General features: G+C 44.4%; 1 protein-coding gene across 2 annotated transcripts in view; it reads right to left on the bottom strand.

Annotated features, from left to right (window-relative positions):
• DIS3L2 (DIS3 like 3'-5' exoribonuclease 2) overlaps positions 1–12869 on the bottom strand; it is a 180414-nt gene that overhangs the window by 54356 nt on the left and 113189 nt on the right. For both annotated transcript variants that reach the window (XM_066556844.1, XM_066556845.1), the window contains 2 exons: positions 10098–10205; positions 6392–6625 (listed from right to left, as the gene is read on the bottom strand). In XM_066556844.1, coding sequence (XP_066412941.1) covers positions 6392–6625; positions 10098–10205 — 342 coding nt within the window. The remainder of the gene's footprint in view (positions 1–6391; positions 6626–10097; positions 10206–12869) is intronic.

The raw sequence follows: 12869 nt of genomic DNA, 5'->3' as shown, positions 1-12869 counted from the left end.
TTCATTAAAATCCCAGGGCAAAAGACTAGATTCAGAGAGCTTTCCACTCAAAATCCTAATTTAATCAAATTATTTTAAAACCTCCTGGCAACGCAAACATCTCCATGTAAGCAGAGAGATGCTCAGCCAACACACATCCCCTCTATAACATGATCCCAGAACTCTTCCATCCCATGTGGATCCTCGGTGTGTGTGCAAACTTCCCGACCCAAGCTGTAGCTGCTCCTGACCACAGTGGTGACATCTCATATTCTTCTGCCAAGCACCATGTTCCTCTGTGGTATTGCAGGGAAGAGATGCTGAAAATCCTCCCTACTTTTCTGACACACCTTTGTACAGCTTTGTACATTTTGGGTACTCCTGCAGGAGAGTACCATTCCCCACGAGGAAGCTGTGGCCTCAGATGCTCGTTTTGATGTATTAACTGGGGCTACACAAAAGACACAAAATCCCCAAAGGAAATTAATCTCCAAGTACATCCAACATTCCCCCAGCTGCCTTATGTATCACACAGTATAAGCAACTATCCATAATGATCATATAGCACCTGCTGTCCCCATTGTGGGTTTTGATGATGCCTCTTTAACCAGACATCAAAGAGAAGGAGCAGACAATGCTGGAATTGTGATAGGAACTGAATAGTGAAAGCTCCTTGTCAGTCTGAGTTTCCATTTATCCCACAGCCCTGTACATACTGCCCACCCTGCCTCTGCTGGCATGTTCATGCACTTTTGATGTAACAGCCTCTTTAGGAAGGTATCATAGCAGTTTTCAGGCTTTTACAGATGGGTCTTTTGGATTTTCTCTTGCACCAAAGCCAAGTGCCCAGCCAGGTACCTACACCTCAACCTACCCTGATGGAACCAAATCCGAGATGAATTTGCTACTGTCACATACCATGCAATGAGCACTATGACTTTCTTTTTGAGACTGACCAAGAGATGCAGCCCAGTCAGGGGCTGCAGAAAAGCCATTTACTCCTCCCTTCAATAGTCCATGCACTCAGTGTGCAGGGGTAGCACATACAGCAGCCTTGGACAGAAAACTTAAGGATCACTCCAGGGAGCAGTCAAGCCAGGATGAACCTTTCTGCCCCAACTGCATTTTAAGACATAAATTCAGAATATGCTATTAAAGAAAACACATCACATTGAAGTCTGTGCAACATTATAGCCCTTTTCTGTCCCATCTAAACACTTCTTCCAACCCTAAGTCTTCCATTCATATACTAATTAACTGTATTTTGCACACAATGACTGTTTACCAGAAATATTTATTACTTTCACAAAGCAAGAATAAAAGACGTGAATGCTTACTATACAGATATGAGGCAGGAAATATGACAAAACAATTTCCCATAATTATTTCCAGCAGTTGCTCATATTGGAAAATGTTAATAATGAGAGTAATTCATTTGTGGTTCTTGAGATTTACAATTAAACAGCATTAGCAAGGACAGCTGTCTAAAAATACATGTTTCTGTCCTATCCCATTAGCCACAACCAAAACCAAAATTTCCCAACATACAGTGTCACAGGCAGTGTCCCTCCTCCTCCTCCCTTTCCATGTGTGAGTGGCTTGAGTCAGCTTCTCAAAGCCATTTGCACCAAGTAGACAGACTAGGTTTTGAGGGCTTCAAAACCTATACAGAGCTGGCTACTAAATCCCAGATGTCACCTACCTGGGTGGTTTGGAGCTGGCATTCTGCACACATCTTGCTGTTTGGGACCTTTGTGCTTGTTTCCCTATGTTTCCTGAAGCTCTATTAAATGCTCTCTTACTTTAGCAGTACCACCAGACTTAAATAAACAAAGCTATTCTCAAAGATCACTGATTTCCTTATCCTCACCAGCCATGGTACAAGACCATAGGTCTCCAGCGTTCTACAGAGCGACAACAATACACTTTTTACTACCTCTAAGTTACTTGAAACAATACAGACCCACAGGGAACAGCAAGCCTTGCTCACATGACAAGACAACGGCATCCTACACAAGCTGGGAGCAAGCAGAAGTAAGAGGATTTCAATACCAAATCAACACTTAAATTCGTGTAACACTCTTATCTTTGTCATTTTTGCCCTTTTTTTCCTTCCCTTTTCCCACACACCTGCAAAGCTAAATGTCTGTTTTGCAGAAAACAAGGAGAGAAGCTATTCTAGCAAACAATTCAGTGCCATTAACTAGTACAATGCAAATGCACTTTGGGTTGTTCTCACAAGGAACTTTGGTCAATGCTGATGTTTTGAGCACCCAGGTGTAAATGTGCTGGTAAAGGTAGAATCACTGGCACAACAAAAGGAAATGCTTAGCTCACAGAGAGTTGTCATAGAGACAGATCAGCATCCCGGGGTATTCTCATTTTAAAAAGGCACAGAAATCCTTTTTAACCTGTCTTCCCGTAGGCATCTGTCCTCGTGATTCATTTCTAAACTGCTGAGGCCAAAAGAGAACCATTTATCAGCACGTCTCCTCTAGGCAGGCTGGAGCTAAGAAGCTTTTCTGCAAACTTGATGGTTTTTGTTGAAAGCAAGTTTCTATCTGATTCTCTGGCTAGTGTTTCTAAAAGCTGTGGGCTGGGGAAGTGATCCAGCTTCAAAGTAACCTGGCCAGGAAAAAAAAAAAAAAAAGGAAAGCTATGGGTTGTGCTCACTTTGCTTTTTAAACCAGGTCAGATCTCTGCTCCAATTTATAGACTGGCTACACCAGGAGCTGTGAGAGGACAGCACAGAGGTGGCATTTCATGGTCCTGTGCAGGAAGGAGGTGCTGGGGGGGAAGACAATAACGTAAATACCTGAACATTTTTTCTTAGTCACATACAAGACTTCTTGCCTTTGCACCTAAAAGCTGCAGCACCGAATGAGAAGGAAAAGAAATACATTAATCTCTGTCTGTGTGGACAAAGTTTCATAAGCTTCTTAGCTGTTGAAGGTGCAAAATCTTTAAACCTTTAAAACTCAGCTCAACTGCTTTTTGGAACTAGAAAGCTGGCAGGCAGCACAGGAAACCATATTCTAGGGGAAAAACCCCTATGGGGACAGCTGGATCCCCACGGAATGACAGATGTGTGGCTCTGTTTGCAAACGTGGTCCTCAGACCCAAGGTCCAATGCAGCAGGATTCCCTGCAATCCCAGCAGGATTCCCAGACCTCTGCAGAGGCATGAAAGAAACTGGAGAGTGGGGGGAAAGAGGGGTCACAGATATGTAGGTTAAAGTCATGGCCAGGATTAAACTAAAGCAAGAATTCAAAATTGCACAGCCCCAAGAGACACACACATACTGACACTGAACCCACAAACCCTAAGCTTTCCAGACTGTGTACTATCTCTGTAATGTCTCATGGTCTTCTGTGTGACCCAGATATGTAATTCCTAAGTTATTAAAATATATATATATATCTGTATATTCTTCATCCGTTGAGCTATGGAGATTCCTGCTTCTAAAATTGCTGTTAAAAGATAAAACTATGGGCAAGCAGATGCTGCTCTCACATTAGGTCATAAAAATTCAGCAGTGACATTCAAAGACGAAACATTCTTCTCACCCCAGCAGGACCAGCCTGACACTGCTGCATCCTACTGGAGACAGCCTGTGTCACATCCAAGGAGCAACCTGGCCAGCTGTTAGAAAGATATGCTCATGAATTGCTTCATCTGAGAAATGTTCTTAGTTTTGGGGAATAAATCCGAAACTACAAGGATACTATGGGACAGATCAGTATCAGTCCAAAGAGAAAACTGAGGCAGACAGGGAGAGCACCAGCCCAAAGCCACCACAGCCAGTGGCAAAGGAGGATGGGAGAGTCTTTCCCCCAGGATTTTCTTAACACCAACAGGAAGCACAGGGACACTTCACACTGAAAAATGGCAGGGTAGAAGTAAACAAAAAAGTTATCACTGTTCAATCAGGAGTTACCCCATGGCAGAACTCTCAAACATAACACAATGTATAGGAAGAGGGCTCACATCCCTTGGAAAAAAAAGCACAGAAGTCATCCATGCTCAGCCACCCCCTCCCTCACGACTGTGAGATGATCATTTCCTTCACTCACATATTTATTTGGAATCCGATAATTCATTGCCCCAAGCTTCCTGCTGGAGTTTGTCTTCCATTGTTCAGGATTTACATGACTCAACAGGAAATCAGTGAGAGGTCCAGTGATTAGAAAGGTGTGTTTCCCATTTGTACCCACCCTCGCTTGCTCACTTGGGGCTGGAAGTGGGACATGGCACACAGCTGTGCCCATGGGAACTCAGGGAACTGGGGAAGCAGGAGTAGAGGAGTTTGTCCCCTTCTATTAAAGGACACAGATTGCTTTGTCCCACCATATGCCACTGGCCACGTCCCCAAACCTGTCCCTCACACACTGTTCATACTCAGGCCTTGGAGCAACCACTTCCTCCATGGGCTGGGAAGGGTGTAGTTTATCAAAATAAAGCTATCAGGGCAGTACTTGACTCCACTAAGTGTGGTGAAAGTGTCCCTTGATCTAAAATATGCTTTCTTCTCAAAGACCATTACTTTGACATTCTTGCCAGGGGAGAGAGATTCTGCACAGTATAAAGTGCCATTTGTGACACATAACTCAGTTTATCATGATGGTTGGGAACCAGGCTGAGTGGAATCAACGGCCTCTGGTGCCCTTAGCTGTAGTTTTTAATCCCAGTCTCACAAATGATACTCCAATATGTTCTCTTTAATGGCTCTTCTGTAGGAGCACAGAGCAAAACAAAACACAGCTAATCTTTTATGGGCTATCACTGGAACAGGATGCTTCCCTGGCCAAATCCTCCCTTTGAAAATGTCACAGCTGGTTTAAAACATATTTCCCCTGAGGTTAGTTTGATAACAGGTAACTCAACTGAGGGGCACACTGCTAGCAGTCAGCACTACACTGTAACAGTGACTCGTGGAAGGCAGCTGGTGACCTTTCTGGGCCACAGCTTCCAGTCACCATGGACTCTTTTTCCAAGCCAGATACCTCCAGGGCTTCCCAGGCAGCTGATCTCGTGCAAAAGCTGTGATTTTTATGTTTCTCTAGCATTCAGGGTGTGCTTGGGAACAAAGGCCCAGTTTATTAACCATTGTGCACTAAGCCTCAAAGAAGGAAGTCTCTGTTCCAGAAGAGGTTTAAGAAAACTTCAAAGAGGAATTTGATTTCCAAAAATAGTTTTCAAATTAATTTAGGGGGACCTTAAGCAAATGTCCTTGCTCCAGGCTCACTTAAGTGTGCTGAACCAGTCCTCTGAGACCTCCTACAACAGATGTAGGCAAGACAGCCCCAGACACTTCACTGCCTACAGCAGAAGGTTTACCCTAAAATAAGAACTCCTCTGCTGAAATTCAAAATACAAATTTGTCATTCTGTCTGTCTTAGACATGGGGGAAAGCACATTGCCTCTTCTTCACAGCAGCTCCACCAGAATGTTGGGGAAGGTCACAAATTAGAGACACCTCTTGCTCCTGTTGCTCTGCAATGATTTCTCTAAAATTAGACTTTCCTGCAACTGGAGACAACACTACAATGCTGAGTAAAATGGAAGGGTTACAACATATGTCTTACATACAATAGCCCTGTTTACACCACTCCTAGCTTCTTTCTCAGCAATATCCTTATGTTGACTCACACTCATTTTGCAAAATGAAACAATAGAGCTTCCTTATATTAAAAGATTATTTTGTGTCCTGCTCAGGAAGACCACTGGGTTCTACAAATTACTGGAACCTCCTATCCAAAAAAATTATCAGAAGCCACCTCAGAGCAGCTGAACATCACGCAAAAGTATTTTTTGCTGTGATAGCCTAAAATATCTGGATCTCCTTGTAACATAGAAATGACACATACCACTACTGATACAAGATTATTTAAATCACCCCAGACAGAAAACCTCCTCACTAGCATTTTTTCCTGTGAAACACACCCAACACTTACAAGTATTAGCTTAGATAACATTTAGTCATTTTCCCAGCACAGAGAACTGCTATGAAAGCTGTGGAAAACAAGAATATTGCAAGCACAGAAAGAAATGTGGAGGATGAGCCTTTCCCAGTGAAATGCGCACTAATATCTGAACTGCACGATAATGAATGACACTGTCATGATTTGTTTCACTGCATGAATTACTTACCCAGTCCAACAGGGTTTTAGGATTTTGAAAAATGTTGGAAAATGGATTACTCCTTAAAAACCAGGAATTTTTTTCTTTTCATCCTACTTACCGCTTATGGTACATAATTTGGTGCCGCTCTTAAGACAACATTGGCACTCAAACCTGCCTTTCCATTCCAGCCTTGATTTTACCCTTCAAGTTTTTAGACTGGCCGGGAAATCCTTAGAGAGTACAAGGTGAAATTGCTTTGGTGAAGCCTGAAGGGGCTGGACTCACTCACCTGGTCTAAGTGCAGGGCGCCCTCGGTGAAGCGCTGCTTGCGCAGGTGCTGCGCCACTCGATGCAGGTTCAGCACAGCCTCCTGGATCTCGGCTATCGAGTGCTGGGGTGAGACAGGGGGGAGCTCTTCAGGTGACAACACCTTCCCAGGGCTGTCAATCATGCTCTGGGCATGGTCATAGCTGAGCTTCACGCAGGAGCAGATGACCGTCCTCCCAAACCACTCGTCAAGGATCTGCAAAATTGCCAAGCGGAAATTGATCTGAGGACTCATTTTTTCTGGTGCACAAAAGCTTGGGGAGTTGCACAAACACTGGGAGGAATGACAGCAGACTTCCCCACTACCTGTGATCTCTGAGTGAACATCTTGTCCTACTGAGACCTTCAGGCCTTTTGCCCATGCAGATTCTCTGGCATCTAGTAAGGTGTATATGCAAGTAACAGGTAACAGTGTATTGTGCACATACATAGGAGACTGCTTGGATCTGCCTCCTCTACCTGACTTCCCTCCTCCACAGAGCTCCAGGAACTACAGACCACCTGGGAGTTGAACCCAGTCTGTTGACTCACAGGCTACCAGGTGCAGGAGTGACAACAGGCAGATACACACATGCCAGAGAGGTTCTCCTGCCTAAAACACAGCAGAATGGCTTAAAGTCTGGCCACCAGGGCACGAGGGGCTGGCCTTAAAATCCTGTTTTCTGGAGTACTGCAAGAACCCAAACATCTGACTAGCACTTGTGAAAGTGCCTGAGTAGGACTTCAGTGGGTCTGGAGGAGAGATGGACAGCCACTGACCCCTTGCTTCTCTGATCATGTCCATGGTTCTAGGTCCAAACTCAAGCCAGGAACCTTTCTGGGCTTCCAAACTACTTTGGAATTGAGAGGAAAATATTCAATAAACTGCTTATAAAATTATTTTATTTTAAACCAGAAGCCACTCTCATTTAGAACTCCCTAGAAGAATACTGGTGTAAAAGTAGGAATTCAGAATCATTTCCTAAAGCAGACAGGAAAACCTATTTTCAGCTGAGATATATAAAAGAATCAATCCAACAGCTCATCAAGGCAGTGATAAAGTGCCAAGGGACATGGGCAGAAGGATATTCACAAAAGAGCATTGGCATGAGGGCTCTGGAGACAGATGCAGTTTGTGATAAACCATTCAAAGCACAAGTGCCCAGAGAATGATTGAAGAATTGTAATTCTGCCTTAGCTGCCAGTGCCACCTTACCCCTTCATCAGCCCAAAGGACAAGGTAAATTCTGCAAGTGACAGAGTCCAGGGAGAAGGGTGAGCACTCTATGACAGCCTCGTCAAGGACACTGCTTCAGAGACAAACCTTCCTCTTAATAGGAAGGGACTGATTCCTAAAATACCTTTGCTGCCTCCTTCCCTAATGCATCACAGATGTGCTGTATAACTCAGCAACTCAGAGCTCTGAAAGTCACAGGGCTTTTAAGGTTATTTCTACTTTGAGAGTGCTTTAATAGCAGAAATGCAGCAAGTAGCATCTTGCAATGTAAAGTGCTCTGACCATCAGCTCATGGTTATTCTCCATGTCTCTTCCTCTGTGCTGTGAAGAAAGAATGGAAGAGAAAGCCAAAAATAAAAAAAAAAAAGCTCTATGTCCAGCTCCAAAGCTGGAGATGTTGTGACAGTGGTGAGTGGTGGATGGTGGCAGCACCTGCTCTGTGTTCTGCTGCATCTGTTCAATGCAGTTCAGCTTCTTGTGGTGATGGGGGATGCATGTCCAGTAGGTCAGCAGCCCCTGCTGCTTTGGAAACCCCACCAGAGGAATGGGCAAGCTCCCATGGGCTGGCCCATGTACCATGGCTGAGAGATGGGCAAGGCGCAGTGGAGGAGCAACACTTGGGGGTTGTGAGCTGGGACCTAGAGATTACAATGATCAGGCCACAAGATCAGTCTGCAAAGTTTCCCCCATCACAGCAAACCTGGTGCACCCAGAGTTCACAAAGAGCACCAGCATCTAAAGGATTTCTAAAGTTATGATAAGATTTCCCCAGTTCTGCCTGCTTTTGAGAAAAACCCATAGTCCTGAGCAGCATCCTGTCCTCACTGTCAGTGCTCTCAGGGCTCTCCACCAACAGCTGAGGTTCAAGGGCTGTATTGGGGCCTTTGACTCACCTCCCTTTCACCCAGCAGTGTCAGGGAGCATGTGATCCTGCTTGCACAGAGATACAGGTATACTAACACCTAGAAATACCAGCTTTCAGAAGAATGCCCTCCTGGGCAAAAGCCCTAAAACCACTTTTCCTCTTGGAAAGAATACATTCTTCTCCAGCCTTCACCTGACATCCACATCAAGTGACCTCAAGTAAGACTGTAACCCTGAAAGGCCTTGTAGGAGAAACCAGTTTGCTGAGATGGTCACAGGCAGTCTGCTCTCCCAGGGACAGCATGGCCACAGCCCAGAACACTCCAGAGGTCTGCTTCCTGAGCTGAATGCTACAGTTCCTCTGTTTTCTCACTGGTCAGACAGGGCTGGACTAAGCAGTGCTTGAAACACAATGGATATATTGCATGGGACAAGAGACAAGATGTAATTAAAGGCTTATTTTAATTAAGACTTGACTTTTAGCTGTTCAAAGACAACTCAGAGTCAATAAAAGGTCTACCTAGTAGCTGCTCTTAGAAGGTCCCATGAGCAATCATGCTGTTGCTACAGGAAGGTGAACACTTTTCACTGCAGACAAACACAACCCACCTCAGTGCCAGAGCAGGGATTCACTGCAGAAATACAGAATCAGGACTGCAACTGTATTTTGCTAAGGCACAAAGATAGATTCAGCATCCTTTAGAGCAGCTGGGACAATAATAAGGAGGTGAATCTTTGTGGAAAATAACCAAATCGGCACAAGAAATACTGTCTACAGAAAGACTTGTATATATAACAACAATGGTTAAAAAAACCTCTGAGTACAAAAAGTGTATTTTGCATAGACTAAATAGTGCTCTGGTACTGCCAGTCTTTAGCCCTCCCTGATTAGTAAGGAGAGATTAGTAAGGGGACCCTGTGATCACCAAAGAGGAGATTTTAGGGTAACAAAGAGTGTGGGAGAGGAATAGGGAGAGAAATGAAGACCTGGGGAGTGGCGGCAGGCAGCTGAAGGCAGCTCAGTGCACCAACAGACAGCCTCCACAACTGCTCCCTGGAAATAACACATGCAGAGAGGATGGAGCCATGCCTTTGCTGAAGGGCTATCATGCTTTATTTGGACTGATGTAATTTGCAGCTCTGAAGAGGAATTAAACAATCTGTTTAGCAGAGAGACCACAGAGGCGCGGTGCCGCATCCGCCGCACGGTGCAACTGCCTGCGAGCTCCAGGCAGGCCTGGAGTCAGGAGCACATCTCATCCACCCAAAGCATTAGCTCTGAATTGCTGCTGGAGGTAAGACATTAAATGGTTGGGTGACCTGGCAAGGAGCAGGACATTCTCCATTCCTGAGACTCATACAAATGTTCATCCTTTCCCAGCCATGTTGAGAGATTATTTCAGTTAGAAATTCCACAGTATGTCTTTAGCAAGACAAGACACAGGGACAGTCCTACGTCCTCCAGTATTGTTCACCTTTCCTATCCACCTGAGTGCTGAGGGATGACATTTTTACCACTACAAAAGTAGGGGCTGGCCACGAGGGAGGACTGACCATTAGCAGGATGACTGCCTGCTGCCTAAGGTACCTTGCCTTCCGGAGTCAATTTCCAAATCACAGAGAACGTCAGTCTGTCTTGCATGGGATTGAGACTGCAGAGCTCCTCACAGAGCAGCCTGGGAAGCATTGGGATCACCTGCAAGAGAAGAGAGCCTTGGTGAGACAAAAGCTTTTAGTGTGGACAAGCTTCCCTGGCCAGCTGGTAAAGAGAAAATATGTTAAGCTGTCAGCATCACATTCTCTGTGGCAGGAGTGGCCACGTCACAGCTCTGGGATGCATCACCCATGCCAGAGCTGTATCACATGGCAGACAGCGTGCTGGCATGGAATGAGGAAGTAAACCAAATCCTCTGAAATTAGAGGATTTCAGACATGGCTAAGGCCACCAATATCCTCACCAGCCCCATCCCTCAATGAAACCAGAGGCAGTTTTAAGTCTCCAACCTAGGAATCATTCCCAGTGCTCCCCTCTGAAGAATGGAGTAAGCATCCTGGAGTAATCTGCATCCTTGGTTATGCAAACACTTACACTGCAACTTTTAAGGTCACAAAGTTTGCTCTGTTTTCCACTTCTTTGCCACTGCCGCTTTGGCACTGGGAAGAATGAGGAAGGGCACATCAGGAAATTTAATGTTGAAGAAACATGGTCCTGGCAGTCAGGAGCTGAAGAGGTTGGACTGGGGAACTGTGTTTCTTGCTTTCCCACTGAATACCACATAACCAAGAAGTAAATGCAAGTCTGCTCTCTGCAAAGCATAAATGAAACTTCTCCCATGCAACACAGGAGCTGTGCTTGGCTTCAAGATTGAATCATGCTTTACAGCACAGACAGGACCTTGTAGATGCAGGTGAGATAAACAAAAGTACCTGTGTTATGACTATTGACCATGCTGTTTGCAAATGGAGAATGATTACTTTATCATACTCAAAATTTGAACAAAATGTCAGCCAGCATAAATTTCTCCAGGATTTTTTAACCCATGTCCTAATTCCTTACAACTAATCAATATTTCTGCTGCTGAACATTGAATTACCAAATTCCAAATTGCTCACCTGACTACACCAACAAAGCTAAAGCTTTTGAGCATATTCATGCTGGAGCAAACCTGAGCAGCTCCAAGTGTTTCCACCATACCTGAGTTATTTCCTAAGTGAAGTCTGTATTAAAGATAATCTTTAGCAGCTGCTTAATGAAGCAAAACTCATTATTTGAATTTCACTTCTGACTTCCCTTCTCGTTATTTACCTTTGTGAAGAAGCAATAATTGCCCTCAAAAAACCACTACATTACTCCTCTAGTTTATTTTGAGTGGCAACATGGAATGCTGCTTTTCAGAAAAACAGAGGGAAATGCTCTACTTGTGTGCCATAAAGTAATTTAGCTATTTAATTTAGTTTCCGTTTTGACTGCTCTGTGTGCCAGCCTGTAAATATAGGACCAGCAGGAAGCTGACTGGCATACAAATCCCAGCTCCTCCAAACTCTGACACCTATTTAGTGATTTCACAGATAACTTTTTCTACCTGGAGGCAGGAGAACCACTGTTCCTCAAAACAGTATGAACAAACAGTGTCAGGCGCCCATTTTCTCCTCAGGTGCACACATTTTACACTTACCTTTTGCTCTGAAGGAAAGACTTAAAATATTTAATCACATTTGTGGTTTGGCACCAGAAAATGACTATAAATCTCTTCTAACTGCGGTGCACACTAGTGCCAAAAGGTTAACTGTATGGTCTGGGGCTCTCAGGGAGTCACACTATGAATCAGCAGCCCTGGTTCTCCTGGGAGGTCACAAGGGCACAGCCTATGATAAGCTGTTTCCCACAACACAAAGCCACCAACTCTGTTATTGCAGTTGCGAGCAGAGCGTTAACAATACTGCCACATTCATAACTCACTGCCCCGGTACGTGAGCTTGCCCATGCTGCCTGCAAGGACCCACAAGGGTATAAATTCAGTGTAAGTGATGCCAACTCATAGCAGAAAAGAGAGAAAATAGCTTTATAGACTCTAGGAAATCCCCGCCTGCCCAAGATCACCCATGACCACCTTAAGACCCCGAAGTTCAGGTCACAGTGAACAAAGTGCTGGCAATTTAATAAAAGCTCCCATGTCCTTTCCCACCCAAATTAAAAGCTGCTTTTCTCTCTCTCCCCAGCTTTGATAATCTGATAATGGTCTGTACTTACTGAATATTTGTGTGCCTTTGCACATCCTCTTTCCCTTCACATCTCCTGGAGCAATACCAGTTTGCTAGAAAAATGCCTGCATGGAACACGAAAGCCCACGCTCGCTTTAAGTGTACTTGAGCAGGATTAATATCCAATTCAAGAGGCTGTAATTCAATGGAAGGGCTTTCAATGATGTGAAACACAAGCAAAGCTTTAACTCAGATCATAATTACAGCATGAAACACTCACCAAGCAATTAGCTGTAACAAATCTACTGTTAGGGAAGCATCAGCCTGTGTTACCTTTGTTTTACAGGAGAGAAACTTTAGGCGAAGTAACTTAACCTAAGCCATGGAAGAAGTCTCATGGGAGAATAAGAATGCAATCAACCTTTTCCTGGGCTCAGCAAACATATACATAACATAATCTGACCTTGCACTGAAGGTATTTCAATTTATTCTACCTTACTGAATCAAAAGAAACCTGTTTCCAACACCACAGCAGTCTTGGCTGATTGCCTCCTGCTTTAACATCACGATTCCTTTTCACCCTCTACATGGAGTATAAACCTACTGTCACAAGGCACAGGAGTTTAAGCTATAAATACACACTTCCTTTTTCCTTAAC

Source organism: Molothrus aeneus, chromosome 10 (genome assembly GCF_037042795.1).
Source record: "Molothrus aeneus isolate 106 chromosome 10, BPBGC_Maene_1.0, whole genome shotgun sequence".
Classification (NCBI taxonomy): Eukaryota; Metazoa; Chordata; class Aves; order Passeriformes; family Icteridae; genus Molothrus; species Molothrus aeneus.
Note: the sequence above shows the minus strand (reverse complement) of the source record. Positions and strands in the feature narration are given on the sequence as shown.